The 27,620-nt window shown below is 42.1% G+C and overlaps 1 protein-coding gene across 1 annotated transcript in view; it reads right to left on the reverse strand.

Annotated features, from left to right (window-relative positions):
- Window positions 1-27,620, reverse strand: part of LOC311531657 (amine oxidase [flavin-containing] B-like) — an 83,034-nt gene that overhangs the window by 33,493 nt on the left and 21,921 nt on the right. Inside the window, exons 2-3 of the mRNA XM_084649235.1 lie at window positions 13,274-13,368; window positions 12,641-12,778 (exon numbers count right to left, since the gene is read on the reverse strand). Of these exons, the coding sequence (XP_084505361.1) occupies window positions 12,641-12,778; window positions 13,274-13,368 (233 nt within the window). The remainder of the gene's footprint in view (window positions 1-12,640; window positions 12,779-13,273; window positions 13,369-27,620) is intronic.

Consider the following 27,620-nt stretch of genomic DNA (forward strand, 5'->3'; position numbering starts at 1 on the left):
AGTTCCCTATGCTTCTGCTGACTAACACTACACTTAAAATATTCTTGTTTTGGTATTCTTCTTACTCTTTTATGGCATTTGAACTGCAGAAAGGGAGAACTCAGACGTGTCTCCTGTGCAGAAAACTGTGATGCCTGATTTCTCATATAGCACAAGGGTATTTCAGTCTGGATAAAGAACAACAATTCTAGAACTAAAGATGCCTTGGATGCAAGCTATGTACAAGTATGTGTAAGCCATGCCTGCTCAGTGTGGCACTCTGTCCCCATCTAGTAGTGGCGAGGCCAGCTAGAGGAACTGATGAGCCCGTTACAGCCCTGGCTAAGAGAAATGCATCTTTTACTCTGGCAGTAGAGGCTTATGCATTCATATCAAGAGGTCCTAGGTTTGACTCCTGCTGCCAACAACTCACCCAGGGGTGTCAGCATTACATATGCACTGCTATAATCATTCTAGTTTTAGCTTACCATGTAGGGCCATGACTACTGATGCCAAAAGCTTTCCAAAGAAAGGCCAGGCCCACAGATGAAAATAATGTGCCAGGATGTGCAAACTTTTTACCTCTTTTCATTTCTTTATATATAACCATGTGATCAAGTCAGACTGGCCTCGGAAATATAACTATAAATGTTACTCCAACTGCATATTTAATTTCACTTCTCAACATCAGTACCCAATGCCCAAAGGCATGGATTTTCAAAGGCATTTTATTCATAAACTTGTGATTTTGCCAAAAATAGAGCCTCGGTGAGAACAGCGGAAGCTGGACCTGCTTCAGTATAGGACTCTCAGCTGCTTTGAAAGGTTGATGCCATGTTATACTGTAACAGAGGATGTTGAAGAGGCTGACAGTACAAAGGGCGAATGTAACAAAACCAGGCAAACCATCAAACTTAGACACAAACAAAAAGAGAACCAAAGAACTTAAGGTAAAGTCTCACCGGCTATTACACCCCCAACCGGGGCTCTAAAAGGAAATTATTCCATTCATCTGCTTTGGAAAACAGCATTACAAATAATGCCTTGCTTAGCTAATATAAGGGCTATGGGTGCCAGTCTCCTGTGCACACCCATTCTTAGATTATATTAAGCCAGTGCTGTGGCACAAAAAGAGAAAAGTGTAGTCATGAGAGAATCATAGAAATGTAGCACAGCCACAATAGGGATTGCCTGAACTGGGGATGGAGGTTGTGCTCCAGGTACTTTCTTTGGGGAGCAAACAGACAGAGAGTGAGCATGGAGTAGGAAGAAGGAAGCCATAATTCTGCCCTTTCCCCCACAGTAGAGCTTGCTGGTTACAAGGGAGAGTAATGGGAGGGTTCTCTGCTGCCCTCCACAAAGCGGTGTTGCCTATTACTGTTCCCTTCCAGCACCTAGGGGAGCCCAAATGAAACTATGCATCGCTGAGGCACAATGCCTCCTGATGCTTATGCACCACCCCCTACCATTAATAGAGTGTTGAAGAATGATGAAGCAGCCCTTTGTCTGTAAAATATTAGACGTGGAAGCACTGTGTCCCATTTGTCTGTAAAACACCATACCCATTTATCCTAAATAAAAATAATCTGTTCTTATTTCAAGACAGTGGCTTTCAACCTGTGGTCTGAGGACCCTGGGGGGTCCACAGACTATCTCTAAGATTTCCAAAGGGGTCTGTTCCTCCATTTGAATTTTTTAGGGGTTCACAAATGAAAAAAGGTTGAAAACCACTGCTCTAAGAAATTGCATGTAATGCGCAAAGCATTCTCTGCATCATGCTACCATAGTTATTCCTTTAGCTAAACTGTCTCAACCCTGGAGACATAGGTGCTAATCCCACCACAAATGTCACCCTATAAATTGATTCATTGCTATGTATGTTTGTAAGTATGTGGTGCCCTGTACTGATTTACAGCATGTGCATAATCATACCAGTTTTCTTCCCTGCTTAAAAATGAGTGATACCATGAGTGATGTCTGATACAGCAAGGAACAAGATACTACAGAGACATGGTAAAGAGCCAGGTCAGTACGAAATTCAATCTATGTAGAAACCACACTGTTTCTCAGCTGCAGCTCTACAGAATATATCTGGAAATTTTCACTCACACAGTGAGTAAGACACCTAAAACTGTGCAGAATTTGTCACTTAATTCCTGTGCAAACATAACTCTTATTAAAGCATGCTGGCTAGCAAACCAAGCCAAGCAACACTCCTGCCGCTGTGATGAACAACTAGACCTACACATAAAATTGTATTAGAGTTGTCAAAGAATTTTATTTCTAATTAGAAAAAGGCCAGTTTGACCTACAAGCTCCATTCTCTATCTCTTCTTGTTGTTCAGGACTCCATATGTTGAGATAATTAGTTACCATAGTCATCTGTATGCTATAAATATACAGCTGGAGTAATCAATCTATTATATATATATTAATTCCATATAAAAATATGAACCAAAAAGACCACTGAAGTTGCAAAGTCAAGAATTCAGTTTGGAAATATGGTTGTCTATGCAACCTTAACTTGGCCCTCTTGCACATATGCATTAGAACAGCTTTTAATTACTTGATCAAATGATATTAATTCTAGTCCACTATGATTGTCAGTGTTTTGTAAATGGTGATATGCAGGAGTATCTCCATTTTACATGCAACATAACCAAGCACATACACTTGGAACAATCATTCTGAAAGGCAGTGGAGCTAAGTGGCTAAAACTGGGGTCTGTCATATTATAGACCTGAGTTCCATTCCCTGTTCTGCCAACAAATGACCTTGTACAAGCTCTCAGATCCTTGGTTATCTCATCTACAAAAGGTAGAGTAGGGGAAAGGATACTTGCCTGCCTCCTACAGTAGGATTATGGGGCCTTGCTTTATAATAAGCTTTTTGAAGTGCACAGAATTAATACCAATCAGTGGAAGAAGTGTTACTAGAAATCACTGCATCTGGAATCGCAAACCTTTCTATGCTTGAATAAAAATGCTTACAAAATTAAACCCATTGAAAATGTTTCCTATTTCATTCCATAAAACCCTTTTGTGGGTGTTTCTGGATTTTTTTTTCTCTTTCCTTTTCTTTTAAAGAAAAAAATGTGGGGGAGAGGAGTTTCAGTTTGGGAAAAATATCACCCTCGGTTGACTTGCTGGTAAAGAGACAGGGCCCCTGTGCAAAACCAGATAATACAGTTTATTAAAAACAGAAGAGAATGTTGGGATCAGTCAAATTCTTATGATGCTCCAGGCTCTGAAATTTGTTGGTTAAAAGCGATGCATGACACCAGATCGGCTCCAACAGGCATGTGTGAAACCCCCAGGAATCAAGCAGCAGCTCCTGTTTGAAATAAGCATTTGTCTCGTCTCCGTTTTTATGATGATGCTCAATCAGCAATATAAGGAAAAAACCAGTTATTACAATAAAGTGCAATTTAGGCTTTGCTCCAAGCAGCCTAGATTAAACAAGCTGAGTGGGTACTATGGCTGCTTATCCTGATCTCCTAGGAAACAGAAGGAAAGGACTCAGAAAGGTTCCTTCCATTCATCTGCCAATTCTAATTAATCAAAAAGCCTTGTTTGATCATGTAATTTTTTCTTATTCCTTCCAGCCACACACAAACCATAAGGGCACAGTTGCCAGAGTTCAAGTGAACTTCACTGATATTTAGCATCTCTGACCAGACCTGCTCTACAGACAGCGCTGAGAGAAGCGACCACGTACGCTACAACTTTGCTTTTGCAATTTTGTCTGTACATCATGTAGCATCTTTTACCCCTGCTATAATACTTTTATTTGTTAAAAAAAAATCTAACTGTAAATTCACTCTTTGCAATCGTTGCCAGATGGCCGGCACTCGAAAGTGAAGATGTCCATTTATCCACAGGGCAGGGCCAAAGCAGACAGCACAAGAGCAAGCTTCCTACACATTTCCATCAATAAGAAAAGGAGTACTTTTGGCACCTTAGAGACTAACCAATTTATTTGAGCATAAGCTTTCGTGAGCTACAGCTCACTTCATCGGATGCATTCAGTGCATCCGATGAAGTGAGCTGTAGCTCACGAAAGCTTATGCTCAAATAAATTGGTTAGTCTCTAAGGTGCCAAAAGTACTCCTTTTCTTTTTGCGGATACAGACTAACACGGCTGCTACTCTGATTCCCATCAATGATTGCTACCTCAACTACAACATGGAGAGAATCAAGCTTGGGGGTCAGACCATATTTTCATCTCTCTCCTCATGCAGTCTTTGGCCTCTCTTTTGAGAGTGTCAATGAGGCGGACTGTACAAGGATGTTTTTCGTGATGTGGACTGCTACCTCTCCCCACTCTTGAGGTTATTTTATAGCTGGGGAAAATGTGAGCTGATGACCTAGAAGTCAAAAAGTTCCATACCCCATTACCAACACGTTCAACCTCCACGTCCCCCTGTGATCATGTAATTAGAAAAGTGACTTTAAATTTATTTGGTTTCATTTTCGCACCACGAGACGCTCAACTTCTGAAAAGATGCAAATTGATTCTACGCAGTGGCCTAATTCCTACTTGCACACAGCTATAAGGTTTTCAATTAAATAATCCCCAGTAACTAAGGCAAGGGGAAAGGAGGGATGACGACATTTTGAGTCACCTATCATGGACGGCAACTAAGAGTCTCACACACGTTGATGACAGTGGCATTCAGAGGAAGAAGATATGCACTGAGGAAAAGTGCTTCAATTTCATCTAGTCATTTAAAACCCATTTAAGCCATTACATGCTAAGCTATGCTACCAGAACCTGCCATTAATTGTTGTAAAGCAGGTCACAGACTTAAATAAATCATATTGCTCAACTCTAACGTACGTACATTTCACGGATACCACAGAAATACACAAACACCACTGACCTATGTGCTAGAGATACAGTAATCACTTATCCCATTGCCAATTAAATCCCAATACAACAGTGGTATCATGTCTATAATTCATAAACAAGACCATAGCAAACTGCATTTTAATAACACTGTCAGTTCCACGGTAATATCAAAAATGAAGGACAGCCAGGAGGACTGCAAAGATTTTCTACACAGATACAGAGAGCATTCTCATTAATGCAGATTGGTAGTTTCAGTGAAAGATTTTATGTAGACAGGAGTAAAGATTCTATCAACATCTATCAACAGAAAGTAATTTCAGTGACATGCCAGATAATTTGGCTCACCTGGAATTCCTCTTAGGAGTTCCCAGGCTGTGCACACTAGTGTTATTGCTGGCTCAGTCTTGAATAGGGTGCAACACACAACCTCACCCACAACCGGACAGCACTGTTGGCTAATACATAGGTGGGGACAGAGCTCCACCTTCCTCTGTCAGGCACATAGCTCCTGTGAGGGTACTAAGGGGGGAACAGGAACTGTACTTGCTGTCAAGAATCTGTCCCAACCCTGTGATGGGGATGCTCCTTGTTCCATTGATGGCCTTCCATGAACCTGTGTAGGACCTGGCCAGTCTGGCCTTTAGTGTTTTGCAAACATCTAGTGGGATTTTGGCAATTGTCACTCCATGAGGAAAGTTCCAGGTACAGTATATTTCAGAACAGAGAGACATATCATTTTCAGTGGTTACTGCTTGCTGTTTTCAGTGCACCAAAATAAGACAGTAGGGAGTTTAAAAGGAATAGATGTGTTGTTCCACTTATATTGATGATGTCCTGGTCTGGGGCAACATGAGAAACACGATATTATGAAAAGTTCTGATGGTGGCAAGGAGTAGGAGTTTGAGATATAATGAAGAAATGTACCATAAAAATAGCACTAGTGAGTCCACCCCAGTATCATGGATGGACTTAGAGAAGTGAGCTCTGTCAGGCTGCTGAAACCCGGGTGTAAATGGAATGTTGTGATTGTTGGTGAGTACATCTGGAAATTCACTGCAGGTGAGAATGGGAAAGACAAGGCCACAGACATGACCAAGTGCAGCTGGTGTGAAATGTGTTGGTGCAAGGGTAGACTGTTCTCTTCCTACAGGAAAGAAGCACATTTTTAAATTCAAAGTTGGAGGATCATTACTTTCAAACACACAAAACTTTTCTATACACAGATTTTATGTAGCCCAGCCTCCTAATTCCAGTCATTACACTTGGCAAAACAATTTCTATTTTGTACATGATAAAAAATTGCAGATCTGTGTTTTAAACATCAAATCTTCCTGATCATATGGGCATCGATAATGGGATTAGACCAAGTTTGAGATACAATATTAGTTAAATAAATAGGCAGATCTGTTGATAATTTGATCCTGACAAATGGTAAACCCACACCCATATTTCAATACATTTGTTTAAAGGGACACTTAAATGGTTTAGGTCCCATATTTGATATAAATTAACAGTGATGTAATCAGGTGGCAAATATTACCTGGATTTTAAATATCTTTTCTGTTTGTTTAAAAAAAACCCAACAACTGACCACCAGTAGAACACAACAGCCAACATTTTGGTAAGGCAAGTAAAACCTTTGGACAAAATTTTCTTGAATTCATATTTAGGCTCCTAAATAAAAATGGTTTGATTTTAAGAAGTGCTTAACACCCACAACTCAAGTCAATGGGATCTGCATGCACTTAGAACCTTTGAAAATTCAGTTATTTAAACAACTAAATAAAAAGCATGTATTTAGGAGCCTAATATTAGGCATGCATGTTTGAAAATTTTGGCCTACAAGTACACATTGCTTTTGCTGGCTTTTTGCAGCAGTTAAACTAACAAAAACTAGTCCCAGAGCTGTAATTATTTTTCTCAGTATGTTGATATAATGTCCTTTAGAAGACTAGCGAAGAGAGAGGTCACTTGTCACCAAAACAAAACATGCAGGGAAAGAATTATTATTTTCAAACTTCTATGAAGGTATCATAAGCAATGCAAAAGTAAGGTGGAAAAAAAAATCCTGCGGTAGAACTGGGCACTTAAAAAAGATTAAAGAGAAATAAACACAGAACCCAATCTAGATGGCAAAGCCTAATGAGGAGGGACTCACTCAGAGATAAACAAAACCTAGTCTTTTAGTTTTGAAGTACAAAGGAAGACCCATACATTATTCGAATTTAAAAAGCCTCTGAAATGAATTAAATTGACTTTAAAAGGCTTGATTTTGCTCTTGGGCACATGTAAAGGCAGTAGCTGATTTTAAAACATGCACAGGGATCCTTGCTAGAATACTGGAAAGGGAATGGAAAAAATTAGATTTCTTCCATTTCTCAAATCTTCCAGAATTTGAGTAGGTTTGGCTTGCACTACAAAGTTTGGGTTAGTATTTGGATCTGAACCCACTTAGAGCTGACAGACTTTTGGACATTTTGAACTTTTGGAGTTCAGCTTACAGGACAGAACTTCAATCAAAAAAGTTTCAGTATCACCTAGATTCCAGGGTGCAGACGAGTATATTTTCCATTTGTCACCATCTAGACTGGCCTCCAATGCTTGCATTGCTTCTGGAATAATGCGGGAAAAAGCTTTGGGAGGTTGTATGGTAAAAGACAAGAGATCTGTGAGAAGTATACTTAGGCACTGTATAAATAAGAACCAAGAAATCCAATTGCAGGAAGCCAAGATTATGAAATAGATTTAGCTGCACCAGAGAAGCTACTGGCCAGTGCATGTGCTTTCTGTCTCACGTACAAGATCCAACCTATTTAATTGTAATAAGGTGTTTATTTATAATACACTGTGACAAACGGTTTTATTTTTATGAGTATGATGCATGCCTCTGTGTGTGTTTATGCTGGGTTACTTGCTATGGAGTCAGATCAAGAGGAGTTGTTACAGAAACTGAGCAGAAGATGTACAACAATGGTCTAAATAAGTAACATCCCAGCAAAAATTCAAACACAACAGCCAGGTTCAAAGCTTTGAAGAGGCAACTCCTCTGCTGAATCCTGGAAACATAGCTGTTATGCCAAAGCTGAGAACAGAAAAATCAAAAGGAACACTATAACACTAGAAAACCTCAAAGACCTTAGAAAAAGGAGGGGGTCTGGGTGAGCTGCAAGGGACTTCCCAGGGTGTCAGTGAAAAGATGACAGGTTGGCAATCACAGAGACAGAGGGAGGTTAGCTGCAAGGGCAAAGAGGGACCTCCACACTAAACAACGATCAACCACCAAGTCAGGCAACACTTATACATTTTGGCTTTGCAAAAAGAAAAGGAGTACTTGTGTCAAATAAATTGGTTAGTCTCTAAGGTGCCACAAGTACTCCTTTTCTTTTTGCGAATATAGACTAACATGGCTGTTACTCTGAAACCTGTCATTTTGGCTTTGATTTACTTTCTTGATCCAACGCACCTAAATATCATACTCCTGTTTTCTAATTAATAATGGCTTGTTTTGAAAAGGTCGTCCTGTGTCACCGAAAATATCTGCTGGTTGCATACCTCCAAGGGAGGGAAAGTCTCCCACAGGGTTCCAAGCTACTTTAGATCTGCTGAAAAAGCCAGTGAGACACAGAGGTGCTGAAGCCACAGACCCAATCTCAAAGTAGCAGAATCACAGGGCCCTTCCTTGAGAAAAGTGGAAGCCCGGGGCCTATCACCAAGAGAGAGACACTTCCAGAAAAACTGTTTAAAGACCAGCGGCAGGTGCAGCCCTGTGGCTCTGTGACAATAATATTATAACAATATTTTCCCATTGCTGGATAAATGTAGAGGTGAATGGAAAAAAATAATCATGGTGAAATAAAAACATTTACTTTTAAAGAAAAAATTATTTAACCCAATACAGCATTTGATATCTCATCAATTTTATTCTTCTTATAATATAAAAGATTCATTATGTACATTCTGTCCTATGGTCTCATGGATGCTAATTCAGCAGTAACAACTGTTCAGCGTCAGCATAAAAAGCTGCATCACTGGCTTTGAGAACAGGCTTATTTTTCATAAGTATCAAGGAGGAAAAACAGTTGAGAAAAATCTATGAGTGCAGATCTTTTGTTGCAGTTACTGCTTAAGTCCCTTGAATTTTTGTTTAAACTTTGATTAGCATCAGAAATCCTGAAACTTGACTGGCTGACACATTTCACCTGTTCACAAGAGCATATAACAATAGCTTTTCACAGTGTTTTACTCATGTGCGTAACATTAAATTTGAAGCTCATTTCCACAGGAGCAGCTGCAAAACTTGGAAAGTCTCTCCTCTGGGAAGATGCACCATGGTTCCATGTTTAACAGGTGGAAGGATGCTCTTTTGGGTCAGAGCATAGGACAAGGACTCAGAAAATCTGTGCTTTTACCAGATCTGCCACACAGATGTCTTGTTTCAGATCTTGGACAAGTCATTTGGAACCTGGTTGCACAAGCTTTTGAGCACCCTCAAGTCCCAGGGCACTCAGCACCTCGTGAGATCAGAGCATTACCTACTCTGTATTATAGTTCCCCCATTGGTAAAACTGGCCTAATATTTGACTCGTAAAGTTTAATTCTTAGTCCAAAATTTTCTGAAGTGGCCACTGTCTTAGTTGTGCCCAACTTGAGACACCTTGGGCCTGATTTTCATGAGTGCTGAGCATCCACAGCTTCTCTTAACTTCAGCGGCAGTTGTGAGTGTTCAGCACTTCTGAAAGTCAGGCCCCAGGCAGCTCAAGCAGTGCACCAAAAAAAAAAAAAAAAAAAAAGTCACCTGGAGTCAGTGATCACTGTCAAAAAAGTTGACTTTAGAGTTTGACCCATTTTGAGATCTTTTAATTGAAGGCACGATATGTAAGCACAAATCGTTACTTAAAACTTCGTAAGTGGGTTAATTAGCAGGACATGTTTATAGTACTTTGCTACCAATTTTTTTTTTTTTTTAAGAGGCAATACAGGAGATAGTACTTCTAAACTACTACATGCTACAAGGGGCCACAGCAATGGTTCCCTCAACCCACCCAGCAATATTGTTTACCTGTCCAACTATACTCTCAGCCCAGCAGAAGCAGCTGTCCTATCTCGGGGCCTCTCCTTCTGCCCCTCCACCCCCACGAACATGATACAGTTCTGTGGTGACCTAGAATCCTATTTTCGACGTCTCCGACTCAAAGAATATTTCCAAAATACCTCTGAACAACATACTAATCCACAGAGGCCTCCCTTCCAACATTACAAAAAGAAGGATTCTAGGTGGACTCCTCCTGAAGGTCAAAACAGCAGACTGGACTTCTACATAGAGTGCGTCCGCCAATGTGCACGGGCTGAAATTGTGGAAAAGCAGCATCACTTGCCCCATAAGCTCAGCCGTGGAGAACACAATGCCATCCACAGCCTCAGAAACAACTCTGACATCATAATCAAAAAGGCTGACAAAGGAGGTGCTGTTGTCATCATGAATAGGTAGGAATATGAACAAGAGGCTGCTCGGCAGCTCTCCAACACCACTTTCTACAAGCCATTACCCTATGATCCCACTGAGAGTTACCAAAAGCAACTACAGCATTTGCTCAACAAACTTCCTGAAAAAGCACAAGATCAAATCCGCACAGACACACCCCTGGAACCCCGACCTGGGATATTCTATCTACTACCCAAGATCCATAAACCTGGAAATCCTGGGCGCCCCATCATCTCAGGCATTGGCACCCTGACAGCAGGATCGTCTGGCTATGTAGACTCCCTCCTCAGGCCCTACGCTACCAGCACTCCCAGCTACCTTCGAGACACCACTGACTTCCTGAGGAAACTACAATCCATCGGTGATCTTCCTGATAACACCATACTGGCCACTATGGATGTAGAAGCCCTCTACACCAACATTCCACACAAAGATGGACTACAAGCCGTCAAGAACAATATCCCCGATAATGTCACAGCTAACCTGGTGGCTGAACTTTGTGAGTTTGTCCTTACCCATAACTATTTTACATTTGGGGACAATGTATACCTTCAAATCAGCGGCACTGCTATGGGTACCCGCATGGCCCCACAGTATGCCAACATTTTTATGGCTGATTTAGAACAACGCTTCCTCAGCTACCGTCCCCTAACGCCCCTACTCTACTTGCACTATATTGATGACATCTTCATCATCTGGACCTATGGAAAAGAAGCCCTTGAGGAATTCCACCATGATTTCAACAATTTCCATCCCACCATCAACCTCAGCCTGGTCCAGTCCACACAAGAGATCCACTTCCTGGACACTACAGTGCTAATAAACAATGGTCACATAACCACCACCCTATACCGGAAACCTACTGACCGCTATTCCTACCTACATGCCTCCAGCTTTCACCCTGACCACACCACACGATCCATCGTCTACAGCCAAGCTCTGCAATACAACCGCATTTGCTCCAACCCCTCAGACAGAGACAAACACCTACAAGATCTCTATCAAGCATTCTTACAACTACAATACCCACCTGCGGAAGTGAAGAAACAGATTGATAGAGCCAGAAGAGTTCCCAGAAGTCACCTACTACAGGACAGGCCTAACAAAGAAAATAACAGAATGCCACTAGCCGTCACCTTCAGCCCCCAACTAAAACCCCTCCAACGCATTATTAAAGATCTACAACCTATTCTGAAGGATGACCCAACACTCTCACAAATCTTGGGAGACAGGTCAGTCCTTGCCTACAGACAGCCCCCCAACCTGAAGCAAATACTCACCAACAATCACATACCACACAACAGAACCACTAACTCAGGAACCTATCCTTGCAACAAAGCCCGTTGCCAACTGTGCCCACATATCTATTCAGGGGACACCATCACAGGGCCTAATAACATCAGCCACACTATCAGAGGCTCGTTCACCTGCACATCCACCAATGTGATATATGCCATCATGTGCCAGCAATGCCCCTCTGCCATGTACATTGGTCAAACTGTACAGTCTCTACGTAAAAGAATAAATGGACAAAAATCAGATGTCAAGAATTATAACATTCATAAACCAGTTGGAGAACGCTTCAATCTCTCTGGTCACACAATTACAGACATGAAGGTCACTATCTTACAACAAAAAAAACTTCAAATCCAGACTCCAGCGAGAAACTGCTGAATTGGAATTCATTTGCAAATTGGATACTATTAATTTAGGCTTAAATAGAGACTGGGAGTGGCTAAGTCATTACGCAAGGTAGCCTATTTCCCCTTGTTTTTTCCTACCCCCCCCCTCCCCAGACGTTCTGGTTAAACTTGGATTTATGCTGGAAATGGCCCACCTTGATTATCATGCACATTGTAGGGAGAGTGGTCACTTTGGATGGGCTATTACCAGCAGGAGAGTGAGTTTGTGTGGGGGGGGGGGCGCGGAGGGTGAGAAAACCTGGATTTGTGCTGGAAATGGCCCAACTTGGTTATCATACACATTGTAAGGAGAGTGATCACTTTAGATAAGATATTACCAGCAGGAGAGTGGGGTGGGAGGAGGTATTGTTTCATGGTCTCTGTGTATATAATGTCTTCTGCAGTTTCCACAGTATGCATCCGATGAAGTGAGCTGTAGCTCACGAAAGCTTATGCTCAAATAAATTGGTTAGTCTCTAAGATGCCACAAGTACTCCTTTTCTTTTTGCGAATACAGACTAACACGGCTGTTACTCTGAAACCTACTTCTAAACTGGTGACATCCCCACAGAAATAAAAAAAAAGCAACTTACAACAATCTACACCAATCAACGTTGGTGTGGTTTAGAGATGCATTCTATCTTACCTTGACATGGTGAATAAGATGTTCTACTTCATTCACTTTATATGTCTCTATTCCTAGCTCCTTAGACAACCGCAGGATGCGATTTTGTGTTGGCCCCACGTATGCTCCTCCAAGGTCCACATACTGGACTTGCTTATTCTGGTTTCCCAAAAAAAACAAAAGAAGGAAGATAAGCCCTTTGCAATCAATCATGAGATAAACAATGTAATCCAGAGGAACTATTTATGTTAATTGAGTATTTGAGGCCAGATTCCCTGCCCTCTGCCCCTGACCAGGAAAAAACCTGCAAGAGGAAGCCACAGAGGTGAAAACTCTGCATTGGTTCTCTTCAGAGACATTTCTCCAGAGCATCTCTCCAAGGGGATATTTTGCTACATACATAGTCATCTTTTCCTTCCATGCAGAACAGGTGGGAGGGGAGGTGTGATAACCCCAGAACCTGCAAATATCCTGGAAAATTCTGTCGCCACAGAAACCCCATACTTTTTCTCGCCCCTGGTTCTGCACTGTCAAGGACTTTCCTACCTGCCACTGCCCTGTAATTCTACCCTCATGAGGGGTTCTTCAGTATGCAGGAGGCTCTGCTCAAATAATCAGTGCAATAATTTAGATAATATGTGTGGGGATAATTACCCTTGCAGTGAAAGTTCTTCCTCCAACTCTGTCACGGGCTTCCAACACCACAACACTCAGCCCTGACTCAGTCAGCAACTTGGCTGCTGACAGACCTAAAGGACAAATGAGAAACAACACTGAACAACTCCGCACAGTGGATTCTGTAGCCTGCATGGCTTCTAGACAGTCAGTAGTCAGCACCCCCAGCCATTTAGTAAGAGGTGTCATGAATTTTGACTATAAAGAGCTTGTAAGGGGGGGAAAAATCCCAAAAGGCAACTAAAGGTGTATATAAAATAAGATAGTGGTCACATTTTCACATGTTCCAAGCACCTTCAGCTCCCAGTGGCTTCAACTGGGGCAGAGTGAGCTTAGCCCCTCTGAAAGGCAGCTCTAGCTGGGTGAAAATGAGAGAAACAGTCATTTTGTTGTACACGGAACACACATACATGTGCAGTTCTCTGCAGGGGGGGAAAGCATTTTATTCTCTAATTCTGTTCTTTAATTTCTGAAAGTGTTGTCTTTTTTTTTAAACCCGCCAGGTAAAATGGACGGAGTCAAGTTTATACAGGCCTAGTATCAGAGGGGCAGACGGGTTAGTCTGTATCCACAAAAACAACGCGGTGGGTCTGGTGCCACCAGACACCTCGTTGTTTTTACGGTCTAAAGATCCTTCTGGAAACAAACAGATTGGAGCTCTGAAAAATGCAGTGTTCATCATAACAGACCATTATTAAATCTGCCAAAACAAGAATCAATGATATTATTAATCATTTATATTACAATAGCATCCAAAGGCTCCAATTAGGAATGGGGCTTAATCTGCTTATCATGCTGATGTAGTGTCAGTATTGTCTGTTGTTGTCTTCTGCTCTCTCCCCAGCTACTTGTTGCATCCACCCTGTTGTCTCTCATCTCATACATAGATTCTAAGTTCTTTGGGGCAGGAATCATCTTTTTGTCATGTGTCTGTACAGCACCTAGCACAACACGACCCAAATCCATGATGGGAGCCACTAGATGCCACTGTAATAAATAATAATTATACCTAGCTCTTATATATCACTTTTCATTAATAGATTTCAAAGCACTTTACAAAAGAAGGTAAATATAATTACCCAGATTTTATTAATAATGATAATGCTGAATGAAGAGACAATCTTTTGCCCAGAGAACTTAGAACCTAAACGATACACATACAGCCAAAGGGTTGGGGACAATGATATAACTTCGAAATAAATTAACATGACATCATTTAGTTAGCTACATTTTTTTTTTGAGATGTGAGAAAGCTGTTTTAAAATGCAATAAGAGTTGCAATGGGGAAAACATACAAACGGTAACCCTGTTTCTGGACCAAATTCAGAATTTTACCTTTTGTGTGGACTCAGGGGTTATTTTTTAAACTCCTATGAACAGAGTGAGCAAGTATTGACTCCATAAAGCAAAGTCCAGGAAAAAATCTCTTATGTGGTGTGAAATCTTGTTAGCTGTTCAGAACTATACACATTTCAGCACAGCTGCTGGTTTACCTGTCATTTTTTCTTGGAGTGCAAACAAAACGCCATCCCTTTAACTTTACCTAAGATTTTAGAGGTTAGACAAACAGATCAACATAAAGGAACGTGTCTAAAAATATGACTAATGCCCTTATTGTTCAGATTTCTTCTGCAGGATATTTTATATTAAAATGGTATTTTTTCCAGAGAGATTTCTACACACTCATTGTTATGTAAGGAATAGTGCAGATTTCACCTAAGAAAAAAAGCACCAGCTATCTTTTTTCACCAATTCAGAGGACAATAATTTAGTGCAGCTTCCATTACAGACTTGCTTAGTTCAAAAGAAAAGTTTTTCTACATCCAATTCACATAATGAAAAAGACATACTGAGTGCTGCCATGGTAATGCAGTAGCCTTAACTCTGATTCCTCCATGAGGATCAATACCTAGAAAATTAATACACACAATAAAGAAGCAAAGAGGACAGGTCTTATCTGAAGCCTCAGACTCCTCCTACCAGCTTCCTTAAAATAAGACAAATAAGACTGACAAGTGAGACAACAAAAGTGGTGATCTTTTGTCAGTTGTTCAAAGCATAGAGATAGGTTCAAACTTTGTCCAATGCAGAATCCAAACTCAGATCTGATTCAAATTTTTCCACTGCCCCCCACTCTGTCTGAGATAAAAAGAAGCCCCAGAGACAAGCACACCTGAACTTTGGGGTGTTCTAAAGTGGATCCAAATTTTAGAGCTCAGATCCAACTCTATCCAGAGCCAGTATACATTTCATTAGGATTGTAAAACTCTTTCAATTTTAAACCTTAGTACTCCTATGAGAATTGTATTGCAAAACACAGGATAAGTTGAACCTCCAGTACTTTCTAAATGATATTTACGGCATTTCCGTATAGTTTCTGTGTATTGAGGAAAGCCTATTGTTGTTCCTTGGATTGTTAAAGCTGCATACAACAGGTCAGTCATGACTTTCCTTCTTCCTCAAACTAAGCTCAACAACTCTGCAGCATACTAAGTCTCCAATACTACCATTGTCTATGAAGGAGTAAATGGATCATTTTTTAAAATCTCTCTTCAGGTTCATTTATCTCTTTCTGCAGAAAATCACATGGAAATGGGTTCCTGGGGGAAGCAAAAATATCTTCCTACAGGGACACTTTGACAAATAATTTGAAGAGGGGTCAACATGCACACATTCTTCCCCCACAAACCAAACAGTGGATTATCTCTTCAGATCCTGAGGATTATCAGGGAATCCACAGGAAAACAAGGCCACCTGCATGAAGCCCTTGTGTCCATCAACATCAGCTCTTCGGCTACCAAGATTTCATTTGCCATAGCAGCCCACAAGATGGGGGAGTTCTGAAACATGGAGGAGGACCATGGATTCTATTTTAAGCTCTTTGATGGCCCCCATTGTCATATTACCTGAGCATGGCACAAGCTGTAAGGTATTTATCCTCACAAATCCCTTGCGAGGTAAGGAAGTGTTAGTATCTCTATCTGTAAGATGGGGAACTAAAGCACACAGAGCCTAAGTGACTAGCCCACAGTCACAGAGCAGAAACTTGAACCCCTGTCTCCAGAGTCCCAGACTACTGCCTTAACCACTTGCCCATCCTTCTTCTCTGATACTTGACAGACCTTTGAGGTTTGGGACATCAACCCCACAGTCCTTCCCTTGGCTCTCCTCTTCTTCCAACAGCACAAGGATTTCAGGAATATGATAATCTCCTTCCATTCCTTCCAGTAATATCCATACCACAAGTTTTTAATGTGAGAGTTGTTTTTTCAACAGTCAATTCTTCCAGGTAAGTGTGTTTTCTGGAATCAGTAATCTTTTCATGGCGTGAAGGCCACACACACACACACACACACACACACACACACACACACACACAAACAGTAACACCTAGAGGCCACACCCAAGATCAGGGCCCCGTTGTGCTAGGCACTACACAGAGACAGGCCCTCCCTTGAAGATTTTACAATCTAAACAGACAAAATGATGACGGATTATCATCCCCATGTCATAGATGGGGAAGTAAGGCAAAGAAAGATTAAGTGATTTGCCGTTCACCATGCAAAGTGTGCCTATTAGAGGTGGCAACAGAAGCCACATTTCTCAAATTCCAGTCCAATACCTTAGCCACAAGATCATCTTTCCCTTCTGTCTCTCACACAGTCTTCTAAAGATTTAGCATTTTCATGGTTGTTAATTAATAGGAACACAGGAACTGCAAGACTGGATCATACCAGTGGTCCATCTAATCCACTGTTCTGTCTCTGGCTGTGGCCAGTACAAGATGCTTCAGAGAATGTAGGATAATCTGGCTCCCACATTAGGTCTCACCCTGATCTCTAATATTTAGCGTTCCTGATCTATCTTCTTTATACCTTTCTTTATTTTATCATGTCCTATCATCAGTCTCCTTTCTAAGGTAAACAATCTCTAATGTCTGTAACTTGAAAATTATCAACAAATTCCTCAGTTTTAATTCTTCTGGGACCTAAGTAGTGCTGCCCCTGCTTCCTGCCATAGGTGCTGGGGGGAAATCTGCAGCAAGAAGCCAGCCAGAGATTCCAGCCAGTAGGAGCAGAAGCAGCCAAAGGAGGACTCTCTGGAACTCTGGACATTTGGAGAACTTTCTACAGTTATGATTGGACTTTCTCTGTCCTTACTTCAACCCTCCCCCAAAGTCTCTTCAATTCAGCTTCACTCCACACATGCCTCTCTTCCTTCTTGTCCCCTCACTCCTTTCCCTTGAATGTCCCCTCTTCCTTCCCTTTAGCTGACCCAGCCTTAAGTAACCCCGCCGCCCAAAAGAGGAACTAGCATGTCATTTGCTGCCACCACAGAGTTTACTCTGCTTGTATGTTCTACCCCTTCCCCCACCTTGTGTTCTGTCTTGTCTATTTAGATTTGAAGCTCTTTGGGGCAGGAACTGTCTGCTACTCTGAGTTTGTACAGTGCCTCGCACAATGAGATCCTGTTCTTGGTTGACCCTCAAGCACAACTGTAATAAACATGAATCATAGAATATCAGGGCTGGAAGGGACCTCAGGAGGTCATCTAGTCCAACCCCCTGCTCAAAAGCAGGACCAATCCCCAATTAAATCATCCCAGCCAGGCCTTTGTCAAGCCTGACCTTAAAAACTTCTAAGGAAGGAGATTCCACCACCTCCCTAGGCAATGCATTCCAGTGTTTCACCACCCTTCTAGTGAAAAAGGTTTTCCTAATATCCAACCTAAACCTCCCCCACTGCAACTTGAGACCATTACTCCTTGTCCTGTCCTCTTCTACCACTGAGAATAGTCTAGAACCATCCTCTCTGGAACCACCTCTCAGGTAGTTGAAAGCAGCTATCAAATCCCCCCTCATTCTTCTCTTCTGCAGACTAAACAATCCCAGTTCCCTCAGCCTCTCCTCATAAGTCATGTGCTCCAGACCCCTAATCATTTTTGTTGCCCTTCGCTGGACTCTTTCCAATTTATCCACATCCTTCTTGTAGTGTGGGGACCAAAACTGGACACAGTACTCCAGATGAGGCCTCACCAATGTCGAATAGAGGGGGACGATCACGTCCCTCGATCTGCTCACTATGCCCCTACTTATACATCCCAAAATGCCATTGGCCTTCTTGGCAACAAGGGCACACTGCTGACCCATATCCAGCTTCTCGTCCACTGTCACCCCTAGGTCCTTTTCCGCAGAACTGTTGCCTAGCCATTCGGTCCCTAGTCTGTAGTTGTGCATTGGGTTCTTCCGTCCTAAGTGCAGGACCCTGCACTTATCCTTATTGAACCTCATCAGATTTCTTTTGGCCCAATCCTCCAATTTGTCTAGGTCCCTCTGTATTCTATCCCTGCCCTCCAGCGTATCTACCACTCCTCCCAATTTAGTATCATCCGCAAATTTGCTGAGAGTGCAATCCAAACCATCCTCCAGATCATTTATGAAGATATTGAACAAAACCGGCCCCAGGACCGACCCCTGGGGCACTCCACTTGACACCGGCTGCCAACTAGACATGGAGCCATTGATCACTAGCCGTTGAGCCCGACAATCTAGCCAACTTTCTACCCACCTTATAGTGCATTCATCCAGCCCGTACTTCTTTATGATTAATAAATAAGAACCACAATAACAGGAGAAAGAATAAATGCCAGTCAATCAGATGTTCTTATTGCCTCATAAATACCAGCCAAAGGTAATAAACATCAAATGCATCTTTAACAACTTCCCAGGCCAATCTAAAATGGCATGTTGAGAGTGAGGAAAATGCACTGGTCATACTTGTCCTGTACTATTCCCTGAAATCACCGGAAGCTCATCATACATAGATGCATAGATCTCTGCAGTTGGATCTCCCTAGATCTTTTCCTCCCCTAAATAAAAAAGAAGTATGGATTTTAATGAATAAACAGCAAAGATTACAATTGGGAAAAAGAAAAAAAATCTAGGAATCCAGCAAGGAAAACCCTGACAGTTTTCACACTGCTTCCAAGGGCTAGTCCCGGTACTGTACACACAACAGGTATTGATAACAGTAAAACCAAAAACCCATCATAATGTTTGTAAAGGTAAATTGAGGAAATCCTCTCAAAGGAGCTAGTGCTTTCAAAGACCTCACCCCAGATATCACTCCCACTGATGCACAGGCTAGGGTTCTACTGGTGAAGATGGTAAAACCCGTGCAGCAGAGCTACTCTATTTACCGCTGATCTCTGGGCAGGGGAACAAGCTGGTTGTGTATTTGGTTGTCATAGTAATAGCACCTTGTTGTTGCTATGGCAACTGAGTTCGATTATTAGGGGATAGCCCAGCCAGTTTTGGCTGGTTTGGTCAGTTCAGTGTGTGGAAAATAAATGACTGCTTTCATGGCTCAGAGCTCTCTGTGTCTCAAGTGATTTCTTCCTAAACTGCTGCCCCCAAGGATACAACAAAGTGGCGACGAGGGTGGGATCCCTGTGCTGCCCCAGCAACAGAAGGAAGTAGAAGTCAAGGTAGAAAAAAAAAAAAAACCTACCAAAATCTTTTAGCTGTTGGAAGGGGGGTGAGAACTGGCTTGTTGGCACTGACTGTGAAACCTGAAACTAAAACCATGGCTACACTTACAGGGCCACTGGAACCTTTTGAAGAGAAAATAGTGCAATGGCATGTGTATACTGAGCATTTTGAGCTTTTTGTTATTGCAAATGACATTACAGCAGAGAAGAAGGTGCCAATATTCCTAACTGTTGTGGGGGCTAAAACCTACTCCCTGCTACGCACCTTACTACACCCTGTTAAGCCAGAGACCAAATCTTACAGTGACATTGTGGAAATCCTGGGGTCCCATTTCCCCCCAAGACCACTGGTAATTGCTGAAAGATATAGGTTCCACAAAAGAGACCGAAAAGATGATGAAACAGTTGTACAATTTGTAGCAACTTTATAAAGGCTAGCAGAACACTGTGAATTTAAGGAGATGTTAAATGATGCCCTGTGTGACAGGTTAGTGTGTGGCCTGTACAGTGAAGCTATACGGAAGCGCCTATTGACAGAGGCTCAGCTTACCTTACAGAAGGCTGTTGATATTGCAGTCTCCATGGAAAGTTCATCTCACAGTTAGCCGCACTGCTAAAACCACTTCACGAACTCCTTGAGTAGAACAAGACCTGGAAGTGGACTGAAGCCTGTAATGTTGCATTTAACAAAGCTAAAGATGCATTGCTAAATTCTGAAGTTCTAACGCACTTTGATCCATCCTTACCCTTACAATTGGCCTGTGATGCCTCCCCTTATGGAGTGGGTGCAGTCGTATCACACATTATGCCTTCGGGAGAAGAGAGACCTATTGCTTTTGCTTCACACACTCTAAGCAAAGCAGAAACTAACTATGCCCAAATCAAACGTGAGGCATTGGGAATCATTTTTGGAATTCGGAAGTTTCATCAGTACCTGTTTGGGCGGAAGTTTACTCTTCTTACAGACCATCGACCTCTGACGTCAATTTTTGGACCCTACGCAGGCATTCCCCCATTAGCTGCTAGTTGTATGCAATGTTGGGCATTGTTACTTTCAGTGCACACATATGAAATCAAATATCGGAAATCCACTCTGCACGGCAATGCAGATGGTCTCTCAAGGTTGCCTTTGCCAGTCAAACATCAAGATACTGCCCAAAAGGAAATCTTCTACTTTGAACACAGAGAATACACCCATCACTGCTACTCAGATAAAGAAGGCAACTCACGTTGACCCAGTATTGTCCCAAGTCATGGACCTGGTGATGCATGGAAAATCTCGATGAACTTCTCCAGTCTCACCCGACCTTGTTACCTACATGTCCAGGAGGACGGAGTTATTGATCCGATCTGGTTGTTTGTTGTGGGGGAGATATGTCATTATCCCACCACCACTGAGATCACAGATGTTAGAACAGCTACATTCTGGTCACTGTGGAATAGTGCGCATGAAGGAAATTGCATGAAGCTATTTTTGGTGGCCTGGATTGGACAGTGCTATTGAAGAGAAAGCAAGAGCTTGTATGTCATGTCAGGGTGTCAGGAATGCACCCCCGTGCGTGCCCCTACACCCATGGGACTGGCCTGAAAACCCGTGGCAACGTATTCATGTTGACTTTGCTGGCCCCCTTGAAGGAAGCATGTTCTTGGTGGTGGTGGATGCCCATTCTAAATGGCCAGAAGTCTCTATAATGCAGTCCACTACTGCAGAGAGTACTATCCAACAACTACGGGGACTCTTTAGTCGTTTCGGTCTGCCAGAACAACCTGTGAGCGACAACGGACTGCAGTTCATCTCTCAGGAGTTTCAAAATTTTATGAAGGCAAATGGGATACACCAAATCACTTCAGCACCATATCATCCATCCACCAATGGATTAGCTGAAAGATTTGTACAGACAATGAAACAAGCTTTGAAATCAGCAAGGGAACACCACTTCATTCAAAAGCGTCTGGACACCTTCTTATTTTCCTACAGAAACACACCTCATGCAACAACCAAGGCATCCCTGGCCTTTCTAATGATGGGATGACAGCTGCGCACTTGCTTTGATCTGCTGAAACCTTCTGAATGCAGACAAACTGTGCAATGTCAGCAGCAATAGCAAGTCATCAGACGTGCACCCAGAGCAAAAGACCAAACCTTTAGCTCGGGACAGCCAGTTTTGGCTCGGAATTATACTTCTGGAACTAAATGGGTCCCTGCCACGATCATCGCTCAAACAAGACCTGTTTCCTACACAGTCCAGACTGCAGAGAATGTCATCTGGCAGCGACACGTAGATCAGCTGTTGCCAGGTCACGCCAGTCCTCAGGACACGTCTTCAGTTGAGTTGTCTGACTTCACCTCTTCTGGTGAGACATTGAATCAAGAATCGCCTGTTCCTGACTGTTCTCCTCCATTACTGCCGGCAGCTGAGATACGCCCTTGCCCGGAACAAGCTGATACCACCTCCTCACCTGTTTGCGCTATGAACCCTGAGCCCGTTGTCAGGCCTGCGCCCAAGGTACTTTCGGGTGCAGCAACACCAGAAGTTCGCCATAATCCACCTAGAGACAGAAGACCTCCTCAATGGCTGGATCTTTAGCTAAGGCAAACCCATGATTATGGGGCAACATAGTCCCCAGGGGTTATCCAGGAATGGAGGCAGTCTACCATCCTTCTCTAGTTTAGTGTTTGTTTTATTTAGGGGATGTTCTTATTAAAGGGGGAGGAATATGTTGTGTAATTGGTTGTCATGGTAATAGCACCTTGTTGCTATGGCAACTGAGTTCGATTATTAGGGGATAGCCCAGCCAGTTTTGGCTGGTTGGTTAGTTCAGTGTGTGGAAAATAAATGGCTGCTTTCATGGCTCACAGCTCTCTGTGTCTCAAGTGATTTCTTCCTAAAGCTGCTGCCCCCAAGAATACAACAAAGCTGGCTAAAGAAAATTACAGCTCCCTACATGACATGTCTTCCCTGAGCTACCCCAAGGAGCCTATAACTAATCTCCATGATCTACCTCAGTATACCTTAAAACAAGTAAAAAACAGTTCAACGTATCGTACAATAAAAAGTGAGGAGGTCTGGCTTTCTCTTTCCCTCTCCCCTCTCTCTGTTGTGAGAGGAAAATAGTTGATCTGGACATATCTTAGGGTCCAAGACTAGAGAAGCCTTTCACTGAAGTATTTTCAAGTAAAACAAATATAATTACAAGAATTGAATATCTGCTGCTTAATCCAGTCATTATAAAGAACTACAATAATCAGAGGATTATTGCTACAATCTCAGGCAACACACCTGTGAGAATTCTGTTTCATAATTCTCTTAAACTTTAAAATGGAAAACTACAGGTAATGCCTGCTTTATTATGTTCAATTTTACCCGCATCATTTCACTTCTCTTTATTTTGTTATGCAATGCATTTGCCAGGCAACTACACAAGGAAAAACAAGTTTGATTATGTTAGAACCATTACCACTTGTTGGAGAAGGAGAGAGGAATAACATCAGTCTACTTGAAACCAAGAAACATCTGCCATGTTACCTGTGGATTCTTCCTTCATTCTCAAACTATTTCTAATCTACTATATGCTAGGATGTGAGATAACAGATTCTCACTTACTTTGGAGGCTGCTGACAGAGTAGCCAGAATTAAATCAGTACTGAAAAAAACAAATACTTTGAGGCTCAGAATTTCAGGTGCGCTCCATGCCATGAAACAAACTTAGTATGAGCCTTTAGCACAAAACACACTTAGAAAGTGGCATGACAAACTCAGTCTATTGGACCTGTACATCCTTTCAAGAGTAGGAGAGAATTTGAGTAATGTAACTGAAAGCTTCACAAAACTTGGGGGAGGAAGAGCGGAGAAATGGCATAATGAATGCATCTCCTTCATACAATTACTGGTTAAATCCAGGGAGATTAACTGAGATGGCTAAGAAAAGTAGAGAGGCATTGCCTACCCCAAGTATTAAAAAAAAATCACAAGTCAAGCCCCACTAAACCACGAGACTCACTTAAAAGCATGAGATTTTAAAATAATACATTTGGGGCTCTTTTTGTTCGCCTTGTGGTTTCTGAGCTGTAGCAGTCACATTTTCATGTTATTTTCTATAGTCAAGAGGGCTAGAAATTTACTTTCTTTTTTCAAATGAAAGCTGACATTCCCACAAAATCAACCGACTTCAAGAGCTGAAGCTTTCAGAAAAAAATCCTAATTTTATGGTAAATCTCATATTTGGGGTTGTCAACACTGCTGGGGAGAGGGAGGAGAGCACGCGGGGAAATAAACTGCAATGAGGACTACACTTCTTCACCACAATAGTCACTATCTATAATCTCTGATGCTCTACTTCTCAGTCTGGAGCTAACAGCAGACAACAGAGTCAATAAATGCAATATGAATACATTAATTTGATTAAAATTGAAGTTGCAGAGCATAATGCAATACAGCTATCTTAACACTTCAGAAGAACTTCCAAGGAGAATCCATGTATTTTTGGTTGAGACAATTACAAGGTTCTATGGAAAGCACAGAGGGAAAGAAAGAAGAACATACCCCAAAGAGGCGAAGTGGGGGTGGTGGGAAAAACAGTCATGGCTCCATGAATCAGGGGAACCAACCCCCTGTGCCAATTTCACAGGCTACAAAAACTAGCTCTGTTAATGGACAATATGTTAGCTTTTTTTCAGACCTCATTACTCTAAAATTAAAATACAAAGCCTGTCTGGTTACACTTTTGGCTCCCTGACCTACTTTTTAGCATTTTTTTTAAAACACCCTCCAAGTTTAATCTCAGAAGCATGATATATGGTGCAGCTGACTACAAGACTGAAAGCAACAGACCTTAGGGCAGAGAAGTGGAGAGGACACTCATCTTTTGTTCACAGCTAAGCAGCAATTTCCCATGTTTTGTTTTTCTTTGCAATGCCCCAGATGGTCTTTATTGCATTACTGTGCTAGAAACTGGTATTTAATAACATTGTTTTTATGTTGCTGACTGCTCTAATGAACACAACCTGATTACCACTCAGCAACTGAGAGATTGAACCTGGCACTGACCACCTTTACCTCTGTGCTTGCTCGCTGTTAGTCAACAGAAATGTTTTCATGGAAATAATGGCTTGTGACACCATCACTGGCAAGATCATATATTCGTTTTTAAAGCCCTAACCTTGGCCCAGTTTCAATTTGATGGGAGAGGTGGGTTATGCAGGCATTTTTTAATTTTTATTGACTTTACTGAAAGGTTGAGGTTTTTTGCTCTTTCAAAGAAGATGACAAGTGTGCATTATGTTTTCAGTAGACACACTGTGATCTGTACACAAGCAACAGTGATGGAGGAGAGTTAACTGGCTGAAAATCGGTTCACACGACAGTGATGTGGCTAAGGCAAATGAGGACATAATAGATAGTCCCACCTTTTACCCCTGAAGAGAGAGGCTTGCATCTTGGGGACGTTTCAACATCCAAGTTGCTCCTGCATTTCTAGGTGACAGTATTGCTCAAAAGTGCAATCATGGAGGTACGCTCTCAGCCAGGATGCTATTGAGAACTTCTATGATGTGCTACAGCATGGCCTGGATACTTATGAGGCTGAGAAGCCATGAACTATCTGATGCCATTTATTGAACTAACACATACATAATACATAAGCTTTCAGGAAGAGGATAGTCCTTTCACCATGGCATTTTATATGATGGTTCAATTAAATAGAAGAGGTCCATGTTAGCTAGCTTGTTAGCCTTAATTCTTCAGGAAATCTGCATTATATTAAATACCTTAGAGGTTAGCGGTTAGATTTAATAATTTTATTAAGATGATAAAATAAAAAGAAAACAGTACAGAGTTTAAGCATAGAAGTTTCCTGTTATCAGGGAATAACATATAGATTATCAAGGGGTGCAAAGTTCAGTTTAGGATCAGGTGGTGTAAGGAATACATAATCTGCAATATCCCCGATTGGGGGTAAAAGGTTAACGGGTCAAAGAACAGACATTGAGATATGAGGGTATGTTGTTCATATAATGGCTATGTTCAGGTGTGGAGTATAATGAGTGGATACGATGATGAGGATGGATTTACGCTCATTTGGGGAGATTTAATGTTCACTGAGTTTATGGTTCCAGTTCATATGGTCCAATGGAAAAAGTCTCTCGGTCCCTTTCTCATAGTTGATGCACAATGTCATTCCGCTGACACCTCCTGGTACTGTCGGTGGCCGGTGATATGTTCGATGTAGATGTCCCTGGACCATCAGATGGTGTCCGAGACCATGAGGTGCCGTATGAGCCGTGCATAGCATCGACCGATCCCTCAGGTCCACAGCACACACTCGTTGCAAGGGTCCCAGGCGCCCAGGGCTCCGACAATCAGGGCATCCATCTGCACCTCGTAGCCCTTCACTCTCAGGGTGTCGGCCAGGGGGGGCATATTTTTCCAGCTTACAAGCTTGGGCTTCACGGAAGGCCAGGGTCCTGTTCTCAAAGGAGACCGTGACATCGACAAGGTGATCTTTTTCTGGGCCTCGTTGGGGACTACCACATCAGGTCGCAACTGGCTGTCAGTACTGGGGATGGCGCAGTTCACGGCAACCTCCCGCAGGCGCAGTGCAATGGCTTTAGCAGGCGGTTACTACAGTCAAAGTCACCCGAGAAAATGTTAGGGCAGACAAACTTCTCTGCAGGAAATAGCTTTGTAGAAGTAGAGCAATACTTTTGATCGCTATGGTGCATGCACTGGATGCAGTTTTGAATGCCATTAAGATGAATATCACTGTGTAACAACATGAACGCTTCCAAGAAGTGACAATTTCAGAAACTCTAAGGTGCGTAGACTGTCAATATGCTTGTTTGTTTAAAATATTTGTACAGGGATAAAGAATTTCTTCTTGGGATATGCAAGCGCAATTTGTTTTTTCCTGACATTTCAGACTAGTGCATATACTGAGTCTGCTCCAGAGCAGACCTGATCCTATAACCCTTCCATTGACCTCAATGGGAGTACTTCTATGAGTTAATATTGCTTAACATGAGACAGGGTTATAGAATCTGGCCCATAGTTATCAATGACCTTTCTCCTAGTGCAATACTTTTTATGCAATTCATATACTGCACAGACTGCAGTATTGAAAAGAAAAGATAAGAGCTGTCATTGAACTTATTCCAGTTGAATTTGTTCCAAGCACGATATCTGCTAGGTTATATGGAACCTGGACAGTTTTAAGTACAGCTATAGTATCTTAGGCCCTAATCCTGCAAATTGTGGTGTGCAAGCAGTTCACTACACCTGTGAGGAGCTCCATTAACTTCAGTGAGTCTCTACATGATGCAACCATGCACACATGTCCAGATCAGGGCTTAGGGTACAGTTTCATTCCAGTTACATGGGTACAATTCCCCTCAAAATCAAGGCGGTGGTAGCTGAGGGCAGAACTGGACCATCTAGTTACTCTGGGAGTGCCCCATAGTGAAGTAAAGGCTTCCTATTGGTTCCACTGTGTTTTCTATTTTCAGGTGCAAATTTTCAATGGCTAAAACTGGGCCTTCAAGGCGTCAGGAGAATATTTTTATTTTCAGTTTTTTCAAACACAATCGGTTGTAGGTTCTACTGGGGTAAAAAAAAAAAAAAAAAACACAACACCAATGGGGTTTGAATGCTCTCTATTTAGATCTCATGAACAGAGCCCCAAGGATCTATTGGGAAAACAAGATGCATTTGTACTAGCAGTAGTACTGCCTGAGGGCTCCAACCAGGACCCTGTTTTGCTAGGAACCCTACAAGCACCTATTTAAAAAAGAGAGACAATCCCTCCTCCTAATAGCTCACAATCTAGGATGCATCAGAACAGA

The sequence above is a fragment of the Lepidochelys olivacea genome (assembly GCF_965140295.1).
Source record: "Lepidochelys olivacea isolate rLepOli2 genome assembly, chromosome: 1".
Taxonomy (NCBI): domain Eukaryota; kingdom Metazoa; phylum Chordata; order Testudines; family Cheloniidae; genus Lepidochelys; species Lepidochelys olivacea.